This window comes from Pristis pectinata, chromosome 6, assembly GCF_009764475.1.
Source record: "Pristis pectinata isolate sPriPec2 chromosome 6, sPriPec2.1.pri, whole genome shotgun sequence".
Lineage (NCBI taxonomy): Eukaryota > Metazoa > Chordata > Chondrichthyes > Rhinopristiformes > Pristidae > Pristis > Pristis pectinata.
In genome coordinates this window covers 47,408,637-47,434,539 of record NC_067410.1, presented here as the reverse complement: position 1 = coordinate 47,434,539, position 25,903 = coordinate 47,408,637, and the positions used below count along the sequence as shown (strand labels likewise).

General features: G+C 45.9%; 1 protein-coding gene across 3 annotated transcripts in view; it reads right to left on the bottom strand.

The window, feature by feature from the left end:
* LOC127571297 (SLIT-ROBO Rho GTPase-activating protein 3) overlaps positions 1-25,903 on the bottom strand; it is a 221,898-nt gene that overhangs the window by 24,979 nt on the left and 171,016 nt on the right. For 2 of the 3 annotated variants that reach the window (XM_052017566.1, XM_052017569.1), the window contains exons 13-18: positions 18,915-18,975; positions 16,927-17,004; positions 9,758-9,892; positions 4,902-5,007; positions 3,916-4,143; positions 2,959-3,038 (exon numbers count right to left, since the gene is read on the bottom strand). In XM_052017566.1, the coding sequence (XP_051873526.1) occupies positions 2,959-3,038; positions 3,916-4,143; positions 4,902-5,007; positions 9,758-9,892; positions 16,927-17,004; positions 18,915-18,975 (688 nt within the window). Of the gene's footprint in view, positions 1-2,958; positions 3,039-3,915; positions 4,144-4,901; positions 5,008-9,757; positions 9,893-16,926; positions 17,005-18,914; positions 18,976-23,240; positions 23,272-25,903 lie in introns of all 3 variants that reach the window. The other variant, XM_052017568.1, reaches the window with a different exon arrangement.

Here is a 25,903-nt window from a genome sequence, read left to right as displayed (position 1 = left end):
GATGGTCAAGGGTTGATTCTCAGACTGGAGGCCTGTGTCTAGCAGTGTGCCACAGGCGTCAGTGCTGGGACCTTTGTTGTTTGTAATTTATATGAATGATCTGGATGTGAATGTACAAGGCATGGTTAGTAAGTTTGTGGATGATACTAAAATATGTGGTTTTGTAGACAGTGTAGGAGGTTATGAAAAAATACAGGGGGATCTTGATCAACTGGGTATGGGGGCTGAGGATTGGCAAATGGCTTTCAATCCAGATAAGTGTGAGAAATTGCATTTTGGGAGACCAAACCAGTGTAGGACATACAGTGAATGGTGGGGCCCTGGGTAGTGTTATGGAACGGAGGGACCTAGGAGTGTAAGTGCACTCCTAGTGCACTGAAAGCGGCATTTCATGTAGATAGAGTGGTGAAGAAGGTGCTTGGCACCCTGGCCTTCTTCAGCCAGGGCAATGAGTATAGGAGTTGGGAAGTTAATTTGCAGTTACATAAGACATTGGTGAGGCCACACTTGAAGTACAGTGTACAGTTTTGGTCACTGTTATAGGAAAGATGTTATTAAACTAGAAAGACTGCAGAAAAAAATTACCAGGATGTTGCCTGGAATTCTGGGGGCCTGAATTGCAAGGAGAAATTGCGTACACTAAAACTTTCTTCCCTGGAACATAACAGATTGAGAAGTGACCTGATAGAGGTGTATAACATCATGAAGGGCACAGACAGGGTGAAAGCACATAGTCTTTTTCCCAGGGAGGAAGTGCTAAAAACAAGAGGGCCTAGGTTTAAGATCAGGGGCAAGAGATTTAAGAGGGATGTCAGGGGCAGCAACTTCATGCAAAGCATTGTGCGTATATGAAATGAGCTGCCAGTAATAGTGGTTGAGGCGGGTGCATTAGCAACATTTAAAAGCCGTCTAGATAAGTAGATGGATAAAAAAGACTTAGAGGGCTATGGCCAGAGGCAGGCAAATAGGACTACCTTGGTGGGCAACATAGTCGGCATGGACAAGTTGGGCCGAAGGGCCTGTTTCCATGCCCTAAGACTCTGTGACTAGGTTAATAAAAAAATAATTGAGGGATGCTTTAAATAACATTGTACTTTTAAAAAGGTCAATAAGTGCAAGGGCTTAATAAACTAAGTACACAAGGTATGAATTAGCTTCATAATAAATTTGTGCTTGAGAATTCTTTTAGGAACAAAGGGGAGAATGTTCCCTGAATCACATGCAGATAACCCAGAGGCATCACATTGCAGATGCTGGGATAGAAAACCACAGCTGGAAATGCTGGAAGCATTGAGCACGTCCACTTTCCCAGGTGAAGAACAGAAATAATGTTTCAGCTTCCCCCTTCATTAGCTCTGATGTGAGGTCAGCAATCTGAACCACTAATTGTTCCTCTCGCTTCACAGCTGCGGACTCGCACACTAGGAGTGCTGAAGGGTGCAGTGTGTTGGCGTGTTCACTAGAGGGAGGCACACACCAGCGCCCCGAGAGAAAGGACAGCTTGTGGAGATTGAGTCACGCAGCACAGAAACAGGCCCTTCGGCCCACTGTCTCCATACTTACCATCAACTGTAGTAATCTCATTTATCAGCACTTGGTCTGTATCCTCGCATGCCTTGGCAATTCAAGTGCTTGTCTAACTATTTCTTAACTGGTTGCAAGAGTCTCTGCCTCCATCACCCTCTCAGGCAGTGCGGTCCAGATTCCAACCACCCTTTGCGTGAAAATGTTCTTCCTCAGGTTCCCTCTAAACCTCCTACCCCTTACCCTAACCACGTGCCCTCTAGTTTTGGAGACCTCTGCTATGTTTCAACAAAATTGGCCAGTCCCAGAGTCTTTTGCAGATACAGAGGTTCTCTCTGGTAGCCAGGGCTGTTATGTAGTGAACACAGTGGCCAACACTGAGTCCACAGGGTTCCACACAGCATTCTGATGATGACCAAATACCCTGTTTCAGTGATGTTGATGGAGGGATAAATATTGGGCAGAACACCGGAGAGATGGTCAGCACTCTTCAGTGACATAGCCCCAGGGATCATTTACGACCACCTGAGAGATCAGATGGGGCCTCAGCTTAACAGATACAAGGAATGGTGCCTCTGACAATGCAGCATTCACACTGTGTGTACTCTGGTTTTGTGCCCATGTCACAAGTGATGACAGTCGGCCAGGATGTTGGGTCCTTCTTCAAGTAGCACCGGGGATTTGAAGACTCCAACACAAGCCACATTACTCCTACTGGCACAGCATCTGTGATTCCAGAGAGGAGGGAAGCGAGGGAGGTTCATCTACAACCCGACCTACATCACCTCTCCGTCACATCACCCGACACTGCTCACCAATCCTCACACCATCTCACCACCTCTCACCACCCAACAACTTATCCTCAGTCCTCAGAGGAGTCTGTGGGATAATGTGTAACACTGGGGGGATGTTTGGGACAGTGTCACTGGGGTGTGTGGGGTAGTGTGTAACACAGTGGAGGGGGACAGTGTCACTGGATCGGTGTGTGGGATGGTGTCACGGGGTGTGTGTTGGATGGTGTGTAACACTGGGGGTGTTGTGGGACAGTATCACTGGGAGGGGGGTTGGGATGGTGTGTTGCAGTGGGAGGGGCGTGTGGGACGGTGTGCAGCGCTGGGAGGGGCGTGTGGGACGGTGTGTAGCACTGGCTTGTGCACCACAGTTTGAGGGAGCATTGAGATTGTAACATTTGAACAACCCAGTGGCTGTAACACCACCTCTCACCCAGCTGAGGTGTCCACATGAATCCCATGGGACATTTTGGGATGGACACTGGAGATTTTTGTGCCAGTGGCCAGGCTGCTGCTCCAGCCCTTTTGGACTCTGTTGTGTGCCCCTCCAGAGATGACTCTGGGGAGGGTGTGTGCAGCTGCCCCCACTCCTAGCATCTGCAGCAATGACCCCCCGTTAACAGAGCAGTGGTACCTGACGTACCGTCATCACTGGTGTGGGGCTCAGTTCCATTGTCGTGGTCCACCTCGTCTATGGCCCCCGGCTCACTGTGGGGGCTGTCACTGCAACAGAGGAAGAGGCTGTTAGTCGGGCTCCAACTGCACCCACCTGGAGCTTACTGAAGACCAGGGACAACCTGCTTCACGAGTCTGCAACCAGGGGCGCTGCTGTTCCAGGAAACCATGTCAGGAGAAGGGAGGCGATGACATCAGAGGGAGGCAGGGTTAATGAAGACTGTTTGAGTCAGCTCACTTTCCCATGAGTCTGGGGAGAACGTCGGTGATGGATCAAAGGCCAAGAGCCTGGGCTGGGAGATGTGTATGAGGATGGCTCCGTCCTGACTTCTGCCCCATCGCATGGAGTTTGTGCCTCCAATTCCCCTCTCCCTGAGCTCCAGCTTTCAACTTTCTCACGCAGCGCTTCCCTCATGGGGAGAATGGGGACTCAACACCGGAGGAGAACAGCTGATCCCTCAGGCTGTCCACAGTGCAGGATGTCCCAGCTGCTCTGTGGCCTACATGCAACACAACACTGATCCACAGGCCTAAGGGTCTAATTGCCCCGTCTGTCTGAGGCCGGGGACATAACAGTAATCGGAAAGCTGGAAATCTGAAATAAAAACGGAAAGTGTTGGGAGACACACAGCAGTTCTGATGAAAGGTCATTGACCTGAAACTTTAACTCAGTTTCTCTCTCCACAGCTGCTGCCTGACCTGCTGAGTGTTCCCAACACTTTCTGTGTTTAGTTTGGATTCAAGTCCACTTGACCAAACCAGCCAGTGACAAGAGGTGAGGATCAGGTTGGGACCCTCAGTGTTTTCTCTGCAGATTAACATCGGTGCAATGAAGGGAAGGTGGGATGGTGGGAGACAAGGGTGATGGTCACAGGCCCAGTCTCCTAGCTGTGGCTGAGTGCGGTCGATGGCAGCCATTCCCTACCAGTATTCCTCGCCTCCAGTCATGCACTTCTCGTACATCGGCCCGTCCAGCTCCTTGTGGCTGGGGAAGATGCCCTCGTGGTTCACGATGATGCTTTTGATCACCTCGTTGACGTGGGCCTGGCAGGAAACAGGGTCCTGTCCATCAGGGATAGGCATCAAGGTTGGGCCGAAGCAGATGGCCAGGTTGTAGGGGTCCATCATGTTTTCATCACTATACTGGGAGAGACTACAAAACAAAGACCCACGTCACCATCGCCCAACAGCAGTACTGCCTCCCCCAGTGCATATCAAGCTTCCAAGCACCTGCAGAAGCTGCCTGTCCCGTGCTAAACATCATCACTATGCTCCCCCCACACTTGGAACTGGGGAAATTCAGTCAATATGAGGTCCTGCCACTGATCGTACTTTGGTGCCCTTTCATGGTGTGTGCAGTGGACTGGGCAAGGTCACAGGGCTGGGCTCAGCCCTCAAGTACCCACGAGTTGAACAGCCTACCCACACTTGTAGGAGAGGTGGATGCCTGAAGATGGGGCGCAGCTGGCACAGTGGTGTTGTCAGATGTCCGTACTTCACACAGCGCAGAAACAGGCCCTTCACCCCATTTACACCAATCCCATTTTATTCTCCCCACACTCCCATCAACTCCGCCCACCTTCTAACACTCACCCACACATTAGGAGCATTTAACGCACCAACCCCGCACGTCTTTAGGATGTGGGAGGAAACCAGAGCACCCGAGGGAAACCCGCGCATGAAAAATCCACACAGACAGCACCCGAGGTCAGGATTGAACCCGGGTCTTTGGTGCTGTGAGGCAGTGGCTCTACCTGCTGCACCACTGTGCCCCGGGGGTGGGGGGGTGAGAAAAGAAACAGTGGTGGTGGAGGGACAAAGGGAATGAAAAAAAATTGTGAGCAATGATCAAAGTCCATAGAAGTCAAGTAGTGTGAGACGGAAGGTGGGAAACATTGGGAAGGCACTCACTGGTTGAGGAAGGCAAAGAGGTATCTCATCACGATGATGACCGTCCGTGAGAGCGTCACGATGATCTGCTGGATGTGGTGGATCCTCTCCACAACACTGTCGATCTCTGTGGGATGAAGAAGAGGGGAAAAGCTGAGGTCCTTCTCTCTTCCACTCCTCACTCCCAATGGCAGAGGGAGTCTGTGCACACATTCCCATTGCTTTGCCCTGCAGGGGCCGTTCCTGACATGGTAGTAGATTAAAGTCCATGCTGTTAAATGATTATCATTTCTGTTTTAGTCATCAGGGTGAACAAATGTAGAGGTACAAACCTCTTACACAAACTAGAGGGACAACATCTCATAATTCACCTGGTTATCTACACAATCTACAGCCCAATGACATGAACATTGATTCTTCCCAATTTTAGGTAACCCTCCCCTCTGGTGTTCCCACCCTCCCCCCACCTTCCGATCCTCCTCCAATCCTCCCCTTCCTGGTTCCATACACCCGCCAAACACAGTTCACCCACAGGATGCCCCCACCCCTCCCCTATCTGGTTCATCTGTCATTCACCTCTCCCCTAATCATTTATTTTTACTAAGAGACTGGCTGATATCTGGATCTCGCTGCTGGAGGAGGTGGTGGAGTCAGATACAATCACTCCATTTAAGAGACATTTAGACAGACACTTAAAAAGGTGAGGCATAAAGGATGTAGATCTAATGTGGGCAAATGGGATGGGGAGAAAAGGCCAGCATGTACGTGGTGGGCCGAAGGGCCTGTTTCTGTGCTGTATGACTCTAGGACTCTATGACAGCAGTGCATATTTATGGGGAATCAATACACACTCAAGGGGGAATAAAAGAAAAGGCAGATGTGTAGACGGATGAAATGGAGATCCCTGTGGAGCACAAGCACCGCTCTAGACCAGCAAATGGCCTCTTTGTGCTAGGTAACATTTCGTTTAACTCTGTCTTCAGATGAGAGGCTGTGCCTTGAGCAGACACAAGCTGTCCGACAACTCTGCAATCTGTTCAAAGTCTGCTCCTCAAAACACACAATAGCCTGATTGTGCCTGGGCTATGCTCGGACAATCAGAACAAAGCTCACAAGCTTAAAACTGGAGGACACGCATGTCCTCTGCATACTGATTGCCCAACCTCCCATCTGCTTGACGACCTCCCCATTCTCTGAAGCCCAGCTCTCGTCAGGTTTGTTGTGACTGACTAAACTGGGCCACACTGAAGCTGTAACTGGGAGATATAGAAGTCTTTATTCACAGCAGATCTTCTGGAGAGAGAGTCTAAGAGAACCTCACTCTCCTGACACAATGTTTTATACCGTTTAAACACAAAGATAAACAATTAACTACAGTTTCTATATTCACCTACTTAACTTTAACGTTTGGAATATAGTCAGGTAAATTTGCAGAATTACATACTTACAATGGTAGCACATCCTAACTAGCAGAACCTATTTGAATATTCAATACTGGTGTCTGTTCTGAAAGCTTCTGTGCACAAACTCCAGACACCCAAAATATACCCCTTTTGTTACAGTGCTGAGGGATGGCTCCATGAATATACAACTAGCCGTAATATTAAGTGACAAAACAGACATGTCCTGAACTGTGCATTAAGTGGCAGGGAAATATCCTTAACAATAAGAGATGGTCATTTAATTCTTTCCCTGATCGCATACTAAAGTATTCAATGAGCACCAATTAATATGAACATTCATCTATTGTCTTCTCCTTTGTAGTTTAAATTGGACAGAGTTAGAATGTCCCACACCCAATGGTTTGTTTCAATAGCCTTTAAGTATCAGTTGAAGTTAAATTGTGAACAGGGTTTATTTCCTGAAGACTGATTCTCATTTTAATTAATATCTGCTATCCAATAATTTCATAACTCCAGAATAATCCCTAACAGCGTTCTTCTTAGCCTTCAAATTTCACCACCCTCTTTAATTATTTTACAACACTCAATGTTCCACTTTGTGCAGTGATGAGTGTTATCCTCCCTCAGGATTTAGGCAAGGGCCGATTCCTGAGATGGCAGCTGCCCCTCTCCCCCTGTGGAGGAGGCAGAGTTAGCGAATGAGACACTGAGAGGGAAGAGGGAAGGGTGGTAATTAGGCACAGACAGCATTGTACAGACTGCAGAACTACAAGGGTCCTTGGAATACAATGGAGAGGTGAATGGAAATTGATTTATTATTGTCACATGTACCAAGGTCCAGTGAAAAACTTTGTATTGCATGCCATCCATACAAATCATTTCATCACATCAGTACTTCGAGATAATACAAGGGAAAACAATAATAGAATGCAGAATAAAGTGTTACAGTTACAGAAAAAGTGCAGTGTGGGTAAGCAATAAAATGCAAGGCCATAGCAAGGTAGACTGTGATTTCCGCTCCGTCTAAACTCTCTGCTATGTTCCATATAGATTGTGAGATCAAGAGCCAACCTCATTGTACTAGGGGATCACTCAGTAGTCGTATAACAGTGGGATAGAAGCTGTCCTTGAGCCTGGAGGTACGTGTTTTCAGGCTTTTGTATCTTCTGCCCAATTGGAGGGGGGAGAAGAGAGAGTGTCCAGGGTGGGTGGGATCTTTGATTATGTTAGCTGTTTTACCGAGGCAGCAAGAAGTGTAGACAGAGTCCATGGAGGGGAGGCTGGTTTCGGTGATGTGCTGAGCTGTGTCCACAACTCTCCGCAGTTTATTGTGGTCTTGGGCAGAGCAGTTGCCATACCAAGTTGTGATGCATCCGGATAGGGTGCTTTCTATGGTGCATCGATAAAAATTGGTGAGGGTCAAAGGGGACATGCCAAATTTCTTTAGCTTCCTGGAAGTAGAGGTGCTGGTGTGCTTTCTTGGCCATGGCATCTATGTGGTCGGAGTAGGACAGGCTATTGGTGAATATGGAATAGATTTGGAGAATGATTCTGATTGGATTTTTACCAGGCACTTCCTACAGCCTGTTGTTAATGAATAGACCCACCTGGTTATAATGGTGTTGGCAATGTCCCAGGGTACGTGGTCAGGGAGGGGACACAAGACAAACCTGCCCATGGTTTTGCACTCAGAACTTGGATGTGGAAGAGGCTTCACTGGGGACTAAGGATGAGGTGCGCTCTCCCTCAGTTAATGAGCTATATAGAAAGCTCTCCACATACATTAACACCTGGTTCCCTGCTACATGACCCACCTCGACATCATTAATGATTTGGTTCCCTGCTTGGAATCAACGTGAGAGAGACAACTCAAAAACAGAAGGCCTGATTTTAGTCTCTCAAGAAAATCTACTGAAGACAGTGAAGTGTCAAACCAGGCAATGTGTAAACCAAAGATCTAACCTGACCCACTGTTATAAAATTCTTGAACGGACCTCTTATACACTAAAGATGAAGTTTTGATCTCTCAGTCTACCTTGTCTTGGTCCATGTACTTTATTTGTCTACCTGCACTGCACTTCCTCTAACTGTAACACTATATTCTGCATTCTGTTATTTTTCTTTTGTAGTACCTCGGTGTGATATGTTGAACGATCTGTCTGGATGGCATGCAAACAAAAGCTTTTCACTGTATCTTGGTACATTGGTATTGGTTTATTATTGTCATTTGCACCGAGGTACAGTGAAAAACTTGTCTTGCATACTGTTCGTACAGATCAATTCATTACACTGTGCATTGAGGTAGTACAGGGTAAAAACAATAACATAATACAGAGTAAAGTGTCACAGCTACAGAGAAAGTGCAGTGCAGGTAGACACTAAGGTGCAGGGTCATAACAAGGTAGATTGTGAGGTCAAGAGTCCATCTCATTGTATAAGGGACCCATTCAATAGTCTTATAGCAGTGGGATAGAAGCTGTCCTTGAGCCTGGTGGTATGTGCCCTCACATATGACAATAATAAACTGATTACCAATGTTGGCAAGGTCCCAGGGTATGTGGGCAGAGAGGGGAGACAGATATTGCACACACACCTTGCCTGTAATGCTTCACTGGATGTGAAAGAGACATTACTGGGCACTGTCAAAGATGAGCTACAGCCAACATTAGGACCAACTTCCCTCCCATCAGCTGGCTCTAAAAGCTTTACTTCAGTATTCCTTGGGGTTTAGAAGAATGAGGGGCGACCTTATTCAAACATATAAGATCCTAAGAGGACTCGACAGGGTAGATGTTGAGATGTTTTCACGTGGGAGAGTCACAAACAAGGGGACATAGTTACAAGATACGGAGTTGATCATTTAAAACGGAGTTGTGTAGAAATTTCTTCTGTCAGCAGCTGGTGAATCTCTAGAATTCTCTGCCCCCGGGGGTGGTGGAGGCTGGATCATTAAATATATTTAAGGTAGAGATATAAATATTTGAAAGGTCGAGGAACTGAGGCTTGTGGGGAACTGGCACTGAAGGGCAGTTCAAGTTTATTGTTGTCATAGGCATACATACACAACGTATAAATGCTGTGAAAAGTAGCTTTTTGCAGCAACAGCACAATACAAGACAAGGACAATCATAAGTTAACATGAACTTAAATTAACATAAATTATACATTACTAACGTGTGCAAAATAACAACAAAATAAATATAACGACACTAGTGCAAGATTGAGAGAGAAAAAAATAGAGTAAAAGGTAATGTGTTAAGTTGAGGCCAATTTAGATCAGCCATGATCATATTGACTGTTCGTACAGGCTTGAGGGGCCATATGTCCTACTCCTGCTCCTATTGTGTTCTTGCGGCTTTGCCTGCCAGATGCACACTTAAGCATAAGAGAACCCCTTCAGTTTGCTGAAACCCTGAAACATTAGCCATGATCAGTGAAAGCAAAGTGTGAATGAAAACAATGGCCGGTACTTACTGATGGAGCAAATCAAATCCAGGAATCTCTCCTTGGGGAAGAGTGGATTTTCCAGGCCTCGGAAGTACAGCTTCAGTACACCAGCTACCGAGTTGATATCATGTTCGTTGTGATTGTCGACAAGAGGGTCCTCTCCTGGTTTGAAATGGAAAGGCTTTGTAAGTGGAAAAGTTCAGGAGCGCAATGAGGGCTGTAATTCACTGGCTCTTGTAACATAGATACACGAGAACTGTCCCAGAAAGCTGCAAGAAAGTTCACGTGTCTGCTAACCTGAACTAACCCAGCAACACAGACCCACTGTCCTTCCCTCCTGGGCCTGTGGCCTGTCTCTTCGGCCTGTGGCTTTTGACCTGGCAGAGGAGGGCTAATCCTTGGTGCTCCCCATTTCTGCAGGGCGTAGTCAGGATGTGTTACAGAAGAGGGCCCGGGATAATAAGCAGCCATGGTCACAAACCGATGATGTTGAATAGTCGATACACAAAAGTCTGAGATGCTGGAATCTGGAGCACAGACAACCTGCTGGAGGAACTTTCCCTCAGACCTCCCCACTCTCCAGCCTCCCCATCTCCATCCCCATCCCCCTCCTGGTTATATCCACCACTACATATACAGTTCACCCACTGTTCCTCCCCCCTCACCCACACCCTCATCTGGTTCCGGTTCCATCTGCCATTCACCTCTCCCTCAATGGTTTCCATTCTCACCTCCTTTACTTAATCAGAGTCCAGCACCGGTAGCCCTTTGTGTTCCTGCTTATCTCCCTCCAGCAGCTGTCTCCAACCTTCACTCTCCCCTCTTCCCATCTCACTCCATCTGTCTCTCAATTTTTTTCCCTCTCTCTCTGTCTGCCTCCATCTATCATTCACCTGCCACTGTCTCTCAATTCCACCCTCATTCTCCTCCCCTACCTGGCGCAACCTGCCCATAAATTTAGACCCCTCCTCAATCCACCAATCACCTTGGACTCCTTTCTAACCACTCCCCTTCCGCTTTTTATACTGGCCATCTCCACTCTTAGTCTGGGTGTCAACCCAAAACATTGACAGTTCCTTTCCCCCCACATACGCTGCTTGACCCGCTAAGTTCCTCCAGCATACACTCTGTCTACACTTCTTGCTGCCTTGGAAAAGCAGCCAACATAATCAATGACCCCTCTCACCCCAGACATTCTCTCTTCTCCCCCCTCCCATCGGGCAGAAGATACAAAAGGCTGAAAGCACGTACCACCAGGCTCAAGGACAGCTTCTATCCCACTGTTATAAAACTATTGAACAGAGCTCTTGTACGATAAGATGGACTCTTGATCTCACAATCTACCTCGTCATGGCCTTGCACTTTCTCGTCTGCCTGCACTGCACTTTCTCTGTAACTCTCTGCATTCTGTTACTGCTTTTCTCTTGTACTGTGTCAATGTACTGATGCAGTGAAACGATCAAAGTTTTTCACTACATCTCAATACATGTGACAATAATAAACCAATTACTAATTATCTCTCTATGACTATGACTCTAAACTAGTGATCCCAGCCTGGAGAGAGGGGCACCATGGACCTTCTGAGTACTTATGGGTTGATACAGGAGATCACAATGGGACAATTTCTAATTTCACTTCTCATTCAATCTCTCCAGGGGTTTATTCTAGGTGAGTGAGTAATTGAACAATTTGTCTAAAACTAATTTACCAACAAAAACCAAACACGCATTAGAACTCCTGATTAAGACGTGTGATCTCTCTCAATGTCGGATAATAAGCCATATATGAAGTTTTACTTGCAAAACTGTTGGTGTCAAGGAAACAGAAGCTATCCACATACAATCAACACACCACCAAGGTCCCTGATACACTTCCCACCTCTATCTTGATTATGATTTGGTACACAGATTAGAATCAAAGTGATAGAGGCATAGACAATGAAATAAACACTGATTTTAGCCTAACAGGGAAATCCACAAATGTGTGGTGTGTCAAAGTGAGCTGGAAGTAAATCGAGGGTCTCACCTTACCCCTGAACTACTTGATTAGAATTGTATCTTGGATCAATATTTCCTTTTGACACAGAATCAGGCCATTTTGGCCCATTGAGTCTATACCAGCTGATAGAGCAATCCCATTCCCCACTAACTTTCCCTGTAACCTGATTGAAAAACATGATGATGCTGAAGGGACTCAGCAGGCCAGGCAGCATCTGTGGAGAAAAGCAGGCGGTCAATGTTTTGGGTCAGGACCCTTCTTCAGGACTGAAGATAGGAAAAGGAGAAGCCCAATATATAGGAGGAGAAAGCAGAGCAGTGATAGGTGGACAAAAGAGGGGAGGCAGGGTGGGTACAAGGTGGTGATAGGTAGATGCAGGTAAGAGATAGTGATAGGCATATGCGGGGGAGGAGGGGAGAGCAGATCCACCAGAGGATGGGTCAAAGGTAAGGAGGGAAAAAGGGTAGAGAAAAGAGAGAGAGACTAGGAAAGGGAAGAAAAGAAGAGGCATGGTTGGGGGAGGGGGGAGTGTGAAGTGGGGTTGTGGGGATTACCTAAGGTGGGAGAATTCAATGTTCATGCCATTGGGCTGCAAGGTTCCAAGACAGTAAATGAGGTGCTGTTCCTCCAGTTTGCACTTGGACTTCTCCTGGCAGTGAAGGAGGCCGAGGACTGACATATCTGTGATGAAGTGGAAAGGAGGGGGAGTTGAAGTGACTGGCAATGAGGAGATGCAGATTGTGGTTACGGATGAAGCGCAGGTGTTCTGTGAAATGGTCACCTAGTCTGCATTTGGTCTCACCAATGTAGAGGAGGCCACACTTGGAGCACCGAATGCAGTTGACATTAAGGGAGGTGCAGGTAAATCTCTGTCTCACCTGAAAGGACTGTTTGGGTCCCTGGATGGAGGTGATGTAGGGGCAGGTGTTGCACCCATGGTGGGGGCAGTGGAAAGTCCCTGGGGTGGGAGCAGGATGGGTGGGGAGGCAGGAGTGAACAAGAGACTCACGGAGAGAGCGGTCCCTGTGAAAGGCAGAAAGCGGTGGGGAGGGGAAGATATGCGTGGTGGTGGGGTCCCGTTGGAGATGGCAGAAGTGGCGAAGAATGATATATTGGATACATAGGCTGGTGGGATGAAATGTGAGGACAAGGGGGGACCGTATCCCTGTTGGGTCTGGGAGGGGTGGGGGTGAGAGTAGAGGTGCGGCAAATGGCAGAGATGTGGGTGCGAGCTCTCTCGACCACAGTAGGGGGGGAGCCACGCTTAGTAAAGAAGTTGGACATCTCAGATGCTGCCTGGCCTGCTTAGTTCCTCCAGCACCATAGAGTTTTTCATCTAGATATTCCAGCATCTGCAGTCATTTGCTTCTCTAGTTCTCTGTAACCTATTCTCCCCACATTCCCATCAACCCCCTCTAGATTCTACCACTCAATTACACATTAGGGGCAATTTACAGCAGCCAATTAACCTACTAACCTGCATGTGATTGGGAGGTGGGAGGAAATTGGAGCACCTGGAGGAAACCCATTCGGTCACAGGAAGAATGTGCAAAGTCCACACAGGCAGCACATGTGGTCAGGATTGAACCTGGGTCTCTGGAGCTGTGAGGCAGCAGCTCTATCTGTTGTGACAATGTGAAAGACAGTGCAAAAGACTGGCACAAAGAATGCACAAAAATAGACGTGAAAGTTTAGAAATAAAAGGAGACAAAAGTCTGGATAAAGAGGGTAATAGAAAAACTGAGGGACAAAGGCCTGGTAACCCTGCAGGTGTCACCAGGTCAACTGATGGCCATGAGCACTGGGCGATCCCAAATCTCCAGGAGATGTTTCTGGTCTCTCTGTAATCCTGACACCCACAGATCAGCTGTAACTGGAAACCAGCCAGGGTAAAGCTGAGCCCCAGTGGAATTGTAACAGGCCCAAGGCAAGCTGACACCAGATTTGTGATGTCTCTACACCCACAATAAGCCAAAGCTCTAGTTGAACCATTATGTGGCTTTGGTAATCTGAAGCTATAATTGAGCCTGGGCCACACTAACACAGACCACACTTGAGTTGTTACTGAGCCCAATTGTGATTGTCTTGAAGGCATACTTAAGCCATTACGTAGCTCAACGCAATACTGCCTCAGATAACTTTGCTAACTCTCATTCCTAGTGGTTTGATCAGGCCACAAGTTGCTCAGGTTACAACTGATTATGTAATTGATGCCACAACTGTGGTCACATGATCATTTAGTAAAAGTTGAGTCCTCTGCCTTCGTACCCGCAGACCAAGCAAATGTTCCCCTCAAGAAGGGGGAAAACAGGACCTAAATGCAGTTCTGTGCCCCAACATGGTTTTTGTATGAACAGAATCAACTGGCTATATTGTTTCATCTTTGGTACTTCTAGGTAGAACACCAAATGTAGGACCATCTGATCATTTATACCGAAACCTAACAATGATACCATTGTAATGGTGATTCTTACAAGCAGGAAGATAACACATCTCAAGAATAAAATCTTAGGAAGTAGGACACACAGACTATACACCTCCTCAAACCTGCTCAGTCATTCAATAAGATCAGAGCTGTTTGGATCTTAGCCTCAGATGCACTTGTCTGCCTGCTCCTCATAACCTTTGACTGATCAAGGACTAAGAATCTGTCTGTCTCACTCCAGGCTCCCAGACTATGTCTGTGGTAGGTGGAGAGTGAACTGATGCAAGGGATAAATCTATTTGACCTTGTCATCACCAAACTACCTGTTGCAGATCTACCTGGCTATGGCCTGACCACTGTACCGTCCCTTGTGATGCCTTCACACTGAGGACACCCTCACTGATATTGTGTGGCACTACCATGGAACTAACTGGGAGAGGCTCTAGTAACTCTAAAGTGGGCATGTCTGATGCCAGTAGCAGTAGTTGAATTGGTCTCATCATGGCCTGGTATATCCCTCGGTCTGGAGGGAGGGGGAGTTCTCAATGAGGAATGATGTAGGGCATTCCATGGGTGTCATCAGACATTCCTAAAAATGAGCTGCCAACCTTCTAAAGCTGCAACACTGGACTACATGTGTGTAAACTTCAAATGCAGTATGCCCATTTTGGTTGCCCCACTAACTGGAGAGGGTGCAGAAGAGGTTTACCACGATGCTGCCTGGATTAGAGGGCATGTGCTATAGGGAGTGGTTGGATAAACTTAAGTTGTTTTCTCTGGAGCACCAGAGGCTAAGGGGAGTTTATAAGATTATGAGAGGCATAAGTAGACAGCTGGTATCTTTTTTCCATGTGTCTGATACTAGAGGGCATGCATTTAAGGTGAAAGGCGGTAAGTTCAAAGGAGATGTGCGGGTCAAGTTTTTTACACAAAGAGTGGTGGATGCCTGGAATGCGCTGTCAGGTGAGGTAGTGGAAGCAGATACGATTCGAGGTGTTTAAGATGCTCTTAGATAGGCGCATGAATGTGCAGAGAATGGAGGGATATGGATATTGTGTAGGTAGAAGCAATTAGTTTAATGACGCATTTAATTAAAAGTTGAATTAGTTCAGCACGATATTGTGGGCCAAAGGGCCTGTTCCTGTGCTGCACTGTTCCATGTTCTATATACGCAATAGACACTGCAAAGTGATCCCACAATCAATGGACCAGATCAAAGCTCTGCTGTCCTGCCACATCTAGTTGGCAGAGATGGTTAACAAGCTATAGGAGGAGGAGGCTCCAAGAACGTTTCTCAGTGACGGCAGGGTTCAACACGTTGAAGCTAAAGACGAGGTTGGAACATTTGCATCTATCTTCTGCCAAATGAATGATCCATCTCGGCTCCTGCCTGCATTTCCCCATCATCTCAGAAGCCGACCTTCAGTCTGCTCCCTGAGCAAAGTGTCAAGGGTCCTGAGAGCACCCGTCAAACCAGCCAGCCCAACCACCGAGGTGGATCACCATCATCCTGACTCCATGATAAATCTCTGTTCTCCCATTGCTGCCGGCACAAGTTCCTGGAGCTCTCATCCTTATGGAGTTCCTGTGCTGCCACAAGACTCCACAAAGCAGCTTCACCTTGACCACACACCTAAGGTCATCAGACTCCTTGCGGCACTGTGTCCACACCTGGAGCTCCCATTCCTGAGTTGAACACCTCTGTGAACTCAGTCCTCTGCTATCTGACTATTGTCCAAGAGAATTCCCTAGGCCCTGTGGGTGCAGGCGTCTCTTCTCTCTACCTAGTGCACTTAAGGCCTCCAGAGGTGGGTTTAACATTCGGCTCCTCTCTTCCTCTGCCTTAGCTCCAGCAAGTTCCCACAACTAGGGGAATAACTGTGGACATAATCTAAGGTAGAAGCAGTGGTGTTGGACTCAAATCCACTATTGGAGTATGGATTTAGTGTGTATCCTCCATCAGGTCAAAGTTTACTAACTTCTGATATTAACTACTTCTCCATGGATGTTGCCTAACCTGCTGAGTATCTCCAGTATTCTCTGATCTTATTTCAAATTTCTTGCTTCGACTTTGAGGATTGTGATCCCAGCAACATTTCGCAGTGTGATTCAATTTCTCCCACTATAACTCTCAGCCAACGCATCAGTCCGAGGCTCAAATTGATTTGAGGGCCAGAGTCACTCTGAAATACAAGTACTGTTGTGAGAGAGTATTGCCATGACTCAAGGGCCTGAGTAATAGGGAGAGGCTGGGTAGGCTAAGACTTTATTCATTGAAAGTAGGAGACTGAGGGGTGACCTTACAAAGGAGCATAAAATCAGGAGGGGCATAGATAGGGTGAATGCGCAGTTTTTTTCCCATGGAAGGGGAATCAAAAACTAGAGGGCATAGGTTTATTTAATAGGAACTTGAGGAGTGACTTCTTTACACAAAGGGTGGTATGTACGTGGATTGAGCTGCCAGAAGAACTGGTTGAGGCAGATACAATAATGACATTTAAAAGACAATTGGAGAGGTACATGGATGGGAACAGTTTAGAGGGATACGGGTCAAACAGGGGCAAGTGGGAACAGCTTAGACAGGCATCTAGATCGGCATTGACATGTTGGGCCAAAGGGCTCGTTTCTGTGCTCTATAACTCTAAGACTTCAAAGTGACCAAATAAATGTCAGAAGCAAAAACACATTCTCTCTGCATATTTACTTGAATGTCACATTTTAGAACCAATGGTATAATGAGCTGTTCAGAATGCTTTAACAGTCTGAAACTAACCTCTCTCAAAAGCATTCTTGATGTCATTGACTTCACTCTGAGAGCCGGGAACTCGGAAAATGCCCTGTTGTTGTAAACCTGAAAACAGAACAGACATTTTAACCCTGAAATTCAAAAGAGACATGACAAGCTGCTGCTATTAACCCGGTGGGGCATATTTCATCAAGCATGTACAGGAACACTTTTATGGATGATGTAGGATCTTTTTGTAGTAACTCCAACATCTTGGTAACCAGAGAAGAATCACCATGCCACCTATCTATATTTCTTACATCTCTATTTCCTTATGATATAGGAGGCCGTTTGGCCCATCAAGTCTATGCCGACTCTCAACACAATTCCACCCCCCACTAATTTTCCCTGTAGTCTACTCCCCCACATTTCCATCTCTTCTACCAGCCATCTGCATAATTTACCATGGCCAATTAACCTACCAACCCACACATCTTTTAGAAACCAAAGAAGCTGGGGGAAACCCATGTGGTCACAGGGAGAAGGTTCAAACTCACACGCAGATAGCACCCGAGGATTGAACCCAATCCTCAGGTGCTGCCAAATAAAATACAAATATAAAATATTTATTTAACAACTGCCATGTATTTATTCCCCATTATAACTTCACCTGTCCCCATATCTGAGGGACCCACATCCGCCTTTCCTAAACACTCCCATTTTGCATCATGTAAAAAATGCAAAGAACATGTTGGAAATTGTGGGGATCTAATGAGGGTGTGAAGTTTAAATTAATTAATATTAGTAGAAATTAATTGGTACAAAAAGATTACAAACCCCCAGGACCTGATAAGACAATGGCATAAAGTTATAAAAGAAGTGGATGTTCTGATTTTCCTAAATTTTTCTAAATTCTAGAATGTTTCCCACGGATTGGAAACTAACAGACATAACCTTGGAGTTGAAGGTAATGGGGAAGGGACTGTAGGCCAGTTAGCTTGACATCAGTACAGGTGAGCCCTGCGATACTGCTGTTCAGGTTATGGAAATCTGTCATTGCAGAATTCATAAACCACTACCCAAAAATTTGAGATACAAAATAAAATTCGCTCCCATGGAATTTGTGAAGGAAAAATAAATAAATCAGCACAATATTCATTTCTTTTTCAAATCGTGTTTCTTGACACATGCACAGATGAGGCAGCTTGACGTTACAGAAAATCACAACATCAATGGTTTACCACGATCACAATCCCCCAGTAATGTGGGGGTCGCTTGTACAAGGATCTATGACTGGGGATGTGGTGACTGTGCACTGGAAAATTTAAATAGCCATAGTTTTATGAAAGAAAGATGTTGTTTACCGAATCTAATACAATTGTTCCAAGCTTAATTCATAGAATAGGTAAGGAAGAGTAAATGAATGGACTAAATTTAGACTTTCAGTGGGCATTTGATAAACTTCTACAGGGGTTTAGGACACATGGGATTGGTGTAATATATTGGCACGTTCTGAGGATTAAGACAATTAAGAAAGCAGAGAGCAGCAATAAATGGGGCCATTTTCAGGATTGGAAAATATATGACGTCCCTTCAAAGTCAGAGTAGAGTTTGTTGTCATATGCACAAGTACATGTATGCACAGGTGCAGTGAAAAACTTACTTGCAGCAGCATCACAGGCACATAGCATCAGATACACAACATTCACAAGAAAAACATAAATTATGCACAATTTTTACAAGAAAGAACACAATTAGAACCAAAGAAAAACAAAGTCCATTGTAGTGCAAAATGGTCATAGTGTTGCTCTACTGAGGTAGTGATTAGAGTTCTGCAGGTTGGTTCAAGAACCGAGTGGTTGAAGGGAAGTAGCTGTTCTTGAACCCGGTGGTGTGGGACTTCAGGCTTCTGTACCTCTTAACTGATGGTAGCTGTGAGAAGATGGCATGGCCTGGAATGTGGGGATTAGTGCTTGAGCCTTAGCCAATTATGATCATGTCAACAGCAGACAAGTCTTAAATTATGAATAAATTACCATAAAGGTTGATGAATCGAATACAGCTCTCCACCACAAGCGGGATGGGTTGTCCGGAATCCTTAAAAACAAGAGGGAGATTGTCAGGAAATGGGAGAACTTGCAGCAAGACCCCAGACAGTCAGAGACGACAGAAGCTGAAGACACAGCAGAGAGCAGGGGAGCGCAGGGCCTCTCTGGTGAACTCATTATGTGGACCTCTCTGGCCAATCACTGTCAGCAAGGTTGATCCAAGAGCTGCAGTCACACAAAGTATTATCATTTGTTCAGAACTGTTTGATCCTAGCAAGAGTGTTCCATTCTCCAACACAGAGCCCTCCAGATTGTCTCATCAAACACCTCCAGCATTGGTATAACCGGGGCTATAAACATGCTGTTGTGTCTCTCATCAGGTCTAATATCTTATCTTATAATTTGCCCCAACTCTACCTTAGGAATGTGCTGTCCTTTTCATTCATTCCTGACATTTGCGGAGTGTGACTTCCCATTGGGAGCTGTATACCAACAGGGGACCGCAGACTGTCAGTCCACCCACACTCAAAGTGCCTCAGACTCGGAGAAGCTCAAAGCAACAGTCATGCTTGGGTTTGAACAAGGATGCTGGTAATGGAAGGACATCTCTTAACCCACTATGCCCATCCTAGCTGATTTGTGAAGCTAGAAAGAGAAAGGAGTAGAAGGATACAGTAGCAGGGAGAGAGGAAATGGCATGGCCATGGATTGACATGCAGCATGAGCACCCACACAGGACTGTTCAGCTGAATGGACAGTTTCTGTGTTGTAAAATTTCTCAGGAGGAATAAAAGGCACAGTCATTTATTAACGGGCACTTCGCATCCTCTAACTGAAGAGTTTCCAAATCATGAAGTAACTTGCAGTTATTGTTTTTGTACAAGGAAAGAATATACACATCAGTAAGGTGCTATCGTTATGAAACACCGCCAATTCTTTCTTTGCAAAGAAGTGATCGAACTTAAGAGGGATATTGAGGTGAGTGGGTGAAGAATCTACAGCTGATCAGGAAACTGAGAACCATACAGCACAGAAGGGGACCATTCAAACTACTGTCTGCCAAGAGCATGTGTGCATGTATGTGTCAGAGAAAGACAGAGAGAGTGTGTCTGTGTGGGCATCTGTGTATGTATGTACAGGTGTGTACATCTGTATCTAAGCATGTGTAATTCTATAGGTGTACATGTCTGAGCACGTGTTTCTGTGCACGTCTGTGAGTGTATGTCCATGTCTGCAAGTTTGAGTGTGTCTGCATATGTGTGTTTGCCACTGTGTGCATCTCTGTGTAGCTCTGTTTGTGTGTGTGTGTGTGTGTGCATGTATATGTGCTTGTATGTATGAGAACATCTGCATATGTGGGTGTGTGCCTGTATGCATGTGTATAAGCATACTGTTCATGCAGATGAGAATGAACTAGGAGCTGGAGGGCTGTGTCCCCACGCAATCTCACTGCAATATTGGCTAAATGTCTGACATAGAAATTAAGAAATTTTGTTTGTTTGGAAAAAGTTCTGTTTAGATTAAATCAATAAAATGGCTTTGGATCCCTTTTCACAATAAGCACACTAATTGGGAGGATATGCAAAGCAAGTTCAAATTAATGTTAATTAGCCCCTGGACATTTCAGCAAGGGAGATATCACAGCAAGACCAGGAATGAGATGAATCAGTTTAATTAAATACATTTCAACGTTGTGTGTATTTCTATGGTGCAGCAGGATGTTAATGAGTTCTGTCTGTGCGCTATGTGTTGTGTGGTGGGGCAGTTGCTGAAGGGGATAGAAGATAATAGGATTCCTGTAGATACAGCCAATGGACTCTGTGTCTGGTACTGCCGCCTACTGCCCAGTCCTTGTCACCCTTCATATGTCCCAGGTCGCATTTATTTCTGCAGTCTGTTGCCATTGGTAACAGCGATATTGCCTGCAGTTTAGAACAGGCCAGGCTCTTGCTCCTGTTCAACTGTCTTCGCATTGTAAGATGCAGACATGACTGTCTCCTCCCCTCATCTTCCTACTGATGGTCTAGCATACCCTTTTTAAATACATATAGCTCGGATATACTGAGATTATTTATTCCTGGATACACAGCCCTCTATCCTTCCTGATTGCTATGGTCGCTGAATTAGCCAGGGCAGAATTTGATTCCCAGCCTCCAATGCGGGAGTAGATCTAACTGGGAATAGAGAGGGGGGAAGGGAGCGATTACCTTGCCTGGAACTCCACGATTTGTTGACACCCTTCTGAGTGAAAGGGAGGGGGCAGGAGGGCCAGGGTTACAATACAAAAGCCATTCACCATTTGGTTTATTAATGCCCAGTACTTACCCAAACTGGCCAACACACAAATGGTTGACTTAGCAGTCCACTTAAGCAGCTTAACAAGGCACCTTGTTGTACCAAACTGCCACACAGGGCAACAACAGATGAGCAATAAATGCTGGTCTTGCTGGAACACCCACATCCCAAGAATTAATTTGAGAACCCTTTGTTCAGTGGATGAATTTTCCCCTGTTACGCTATGGAATTAGGAGGCCCCAGGTCTGATCCAGACCTGTTGTGGTTAGCAGCCTTGCATTTGTTTATTGTAAAAATATTTTTAGTAAATTCAGGAAGGTAACAGCAAAATCCCCCAAACAACTCACGTGATAAACTGACCAAATTATCTATTGGTGTTTTCAGCAGAGGCCAAGACATTCGGAAGTAGTCCTGTGTGCTTTTTTAAATAATACAGTGGGATTTAGTTTAAATTCTCATCAGATTGCAACAGGTCAGACTGAGGCATGAACCCCTGAATTGGGGTTTGAACCCATGATATTCTAGCTGAGCCAGTGAGGAAATGTTATGACTAACTAGGCCTGGGCTGTTTAAAGAATAAACTTTGTGAAGACAAAGGTTGCTGCAGGGACAGTGAAAGAGTTGGATTAATGTAAAGGGATGACTATGGATATTGAAGTATCCAAGTTCTATTTGGCTATGGGGAGAGAACAAAGGATGGGCCTTACTCCACAAAATGCTAGTACAATCTCAGAAGACCAAATGGCCTCCCCTATATTGTTCTAATTCCATAAATATTGCACCTTTACACTCTCATCCCTATACTACTCACCAACTCTAAAGGGAGAAGATCAAAGGTCACAGCAAAGCCATGACAATTACCAATGCCCCCCCCTGCACTTCCTTGGCAGAGGAAAAAAGCTCCAGTGCTTTTTTCTCCCAACATTTATCTCCCAACCAATCTGGTCACTATCCCATAGTTGTTGGTGAGATCTTGCTATGCATAACTAGGGAGCAAGGGAGGGAAGTCGGTGCAGCACATGTTGTGGGGGAGGTGAATGGGTGCAACACCTGTTGTGGGGGGAGAGGAGTTGGTCTGTAATTATATTTTGTGGTAGAAGTTCTCTAACTGCCCCTTGTGGCCTCAGCTCCTGCAGTAGTGGTGATCGTGCTGGGAGCCTGGTGACAGGGAGTGCAGGTAGAAAGTACCATCCTACACCACACCCTCAGTCATGGCACCAGAGGGACTGGATTTGTATTGGGAATGGGTGTGTTGCTTCCCAAGTGGAGGGAAGCCCATGTGCCTTTGGTACACTCTTTGCAAACAACAACATACCATTTCTACGATGTGAGTTTTATTCGCTTGGATAAAAACAGAAGCAAAAGGTTCTTGTAAAATCAAGTCTTTTAAAGTGTAAATTTCGGAGGATCCATTTTGTGTTGCACTAACCGCAATGTGAGGACATTACATTAGAAGATCCGCTGATGTTGCCGAACTGTGCTTACTGAAGCCCAACACTAATGGTTGCAGCTACAACATCAAGCTGGCGTGACGTGCCAGCACAGAGCAGAGCTTGTGGTGTGGTTAGTGAGATTCACGACTTCCCTTGAAAAAGAATTCCTCTCCTCATCTCAGCCCTTCCTCAGCTGCCCACGATACAGCCTCCCCACTTCTCCCATTTTCAACATTTTTACAACCAACAAACCAATGTTTAAATCGACTGGAGAAAAAGCACCATTTTATTTTGGTGCCCCAGTTTCCTTTCACCCTTAGTTGCTTGCCACATTGGCTCCCCAGGGCAATCTTCGCTCCCGATGAAGAGGCTTCCGCAATGTGGAGTAACGCTACAAACATCTCCCTTGTCTGAAAAGCTAGTTCTGTCCATACCTCACCAATCATCAGAGGGTTATAACAGCACCATGGTATCCAGTCCTGATAAGCATGACGTGAGTCCTGTGGGGACACCCCTCTCCCCCCACAACCACCCCTTCCCACCGCAGCCAGCTCCCTTGTCTCAGAAACTATCTCCCCGTGTATACCTGAATCCTCGTTCGGGCATTCCTTCTTCCTCTGTTAGCAGCAAAGCAAGAGAAAAAACATAGATGAAGCAAAGAATAAAAGTAAGTCTCTCACGATCCCACAGAGGCCTCAGGACAGGTTGGAGAAGCTGGAATGCAGTGGCAGCTTATTGGATCTGGGGCTGTAGGCACCTCCAGTGTTCCTGGCACTATATTGTTGGTTCTTGAAAACAGTAGTGTTGTCGTTAAGATCTAACTAATTGCCCTTTATTGAAGGAAACATGTTAACCTGTCCGACCTATACATGACTTCAGCCCCACAATAACATCAGCTGAAAGGACCTTGCAAAGTCATCCAAATGCCAAAGAGAGCAGTGAATACCATCTTGTCCACATCTCAAGGTTGAATATAGATATGAATGATGCTTTATTAGCTATTGAGTAAAGCAAAATTAGCAGGCCGGTTTTGTTTCAGGACTGTGTTAGATTAGTTGATCCTAACTGGGTAGGTCTAAAAAGGTTGGAGATGGGAGAGAGTGACTCACAACTCCTGACTCAACCATGCCAGCTCAGTAATCCAACTCCACGCCACAAATGGTGCCCCTGGTGAGATGCTGGATTCTGAACAAATGGGCCAAGAGGGAAATTCCGTTGTCAGCTGGGGACAGGCAGTAAATCAGGTCAACATGTCTCAAGAACAGATTCAAAAGGAACAGGATTGTGATGGCAAGAAAGCTACCTTCTGCACAGCAGAGAGGGAGAGGCTGGAAATATAAATTGTTACAGTGTAGGGAAGCAAAGAAAAGGGTGATGGCAGCATTGAGAGAGATCGGGTCCAAGAGGCAAAGTATCAAGCTTCTGAGTTCAATGCCTTTGAGAGGGAAGGGAGCATAATTAGAGATGGATCGATAATGAAGAGGAATCCTACCTGGTTCCTGTGGTGTTGCCTTGTGAAAATTATGTCCAGTCTGGTTGAGTTTACAAAGCAAAATCCCCTAGCTTTCCTGCTCTCCTCATACAAGTTTAAATTTCTGAAAACTAACTTCTTAAATGCTTTAAACAGAGTTAACGTGACCTCACTGCTCCCTGTATTGGAGCAAACATGGGATTTAGGTCTCACTCTTGGTCTCTGGCCCTGGTGATTACAGCTCTTCTGGTACTCATCCAGATATCTCCTCAATGTGATGAGTGCTTCTGCTTTCATCACCCATTCAGGCAGCGCTCCTGATTCTTGCTGCTTTGGGTAACTTCTTGCTAATACTCCGCAATTGATTCAAATCTAGTTATCGGGCTCTCTTCAAAGGAAAATTGGTCCTTCTTGTTTGTCTCACCTCAGCCTCATAATTTTGCTCATCTTCTTTGCTCCAAAGGATCTAACCCCACCCCAGCCAGTCTATCCTCACGACTATAATTCTCCAATGTTGGCAACATCCTTGTAAATATCTTCAGTACTCTGTCAGTGCAGTGATCAGAATGGTACACAGTGGCCTGACTAATGCTTTATACACTTCTAGCAATGTCCTCCATCCTTTTCTGTTCTGTGACTCAGCTGATAGCTCAGAAGCCTCTCCTCTACCAGTCCACCTTCAGGGATTTGCGGACATGCACTCCAAGATCCCCCTGTCATAGAGTCATACAGCACAGCAGTAGGCCCTTCAGCCCAACACGTCCATGCTGACCAAGGTACCCATCTGAGCTCGTCCCATTTGCCTGCATTTGGCCCATATCTCTCTATCTTTCCTATCCATGTACCTGTCCAAATGTCTTATAAATGTTGTTATTGTACCTGCCTCAACCACGCTCCGGCAGCTTGTTTCATATACGTACCACCCTCTGTGTGAAGAAGTTGCCCCTCAGGTCCCTTTTAAGTCTTTCCCCTCTCACCTTAAACCTACGCCCTTTAGTTTTTGATTCCCTTTCCCCGGGAAAAAGACCCTGTCTATGCCCCTCATGATCTTATACACCTCTGTAAGGTCACCCCTCTGTCTCCTATGCTCCAATGATTAAAGTCCTAGCCTGCCCAACCACTCCCTATAACTCAGGCCCTCGAGTCCTGGCAACATTCTTGTAAATCTTCTGTGCATTTTTTTTCCAATTTAATGATGTATTTCCTATAACAGGGTAACCAAACTTGCACGCAGTACTCCAGGTGTAGCCTCACTAACATCTTGTACCACTACAACATGACTTCCCAATTCCAGTACTCAGTGCCCTGACTGATGAAGGCCAGCGTGCCAAATGCCTTCTTCACCACCCTGTCTACCTGTGACGCCACTTTCAGGGAATTATGTACTTGCTTCTTGGTATCTACTACACATTGTGCATCATTTGCACTCCATGAATCTATTACCCCTCACACTTCTCCAGATGGATTCTACCTCCCACTTTCGTGCCCACTGACCACTCCATGGATATCTCCCTGCAGCCTAGGGACCCTTGACTGCTCTTGACTGCTAACTACTCTGCCTATTTTGGTATCATTGGCAAACTTCTTAATTATGGCTCCAACATTTAAGACCAAGGCACTAAGGTGGGGGCAGTACTGAGATCTACAGAACCCCATTACAGCCAGCCCTCCAGTTGCTAAAACTCCCAGCAACCACTATGATTTCCACCTAGTTTGTATGGGTTATACTTTCCTGACCAATTTGCCACTCCTTTCAATGTGTTGCTTAAATCCAGCAT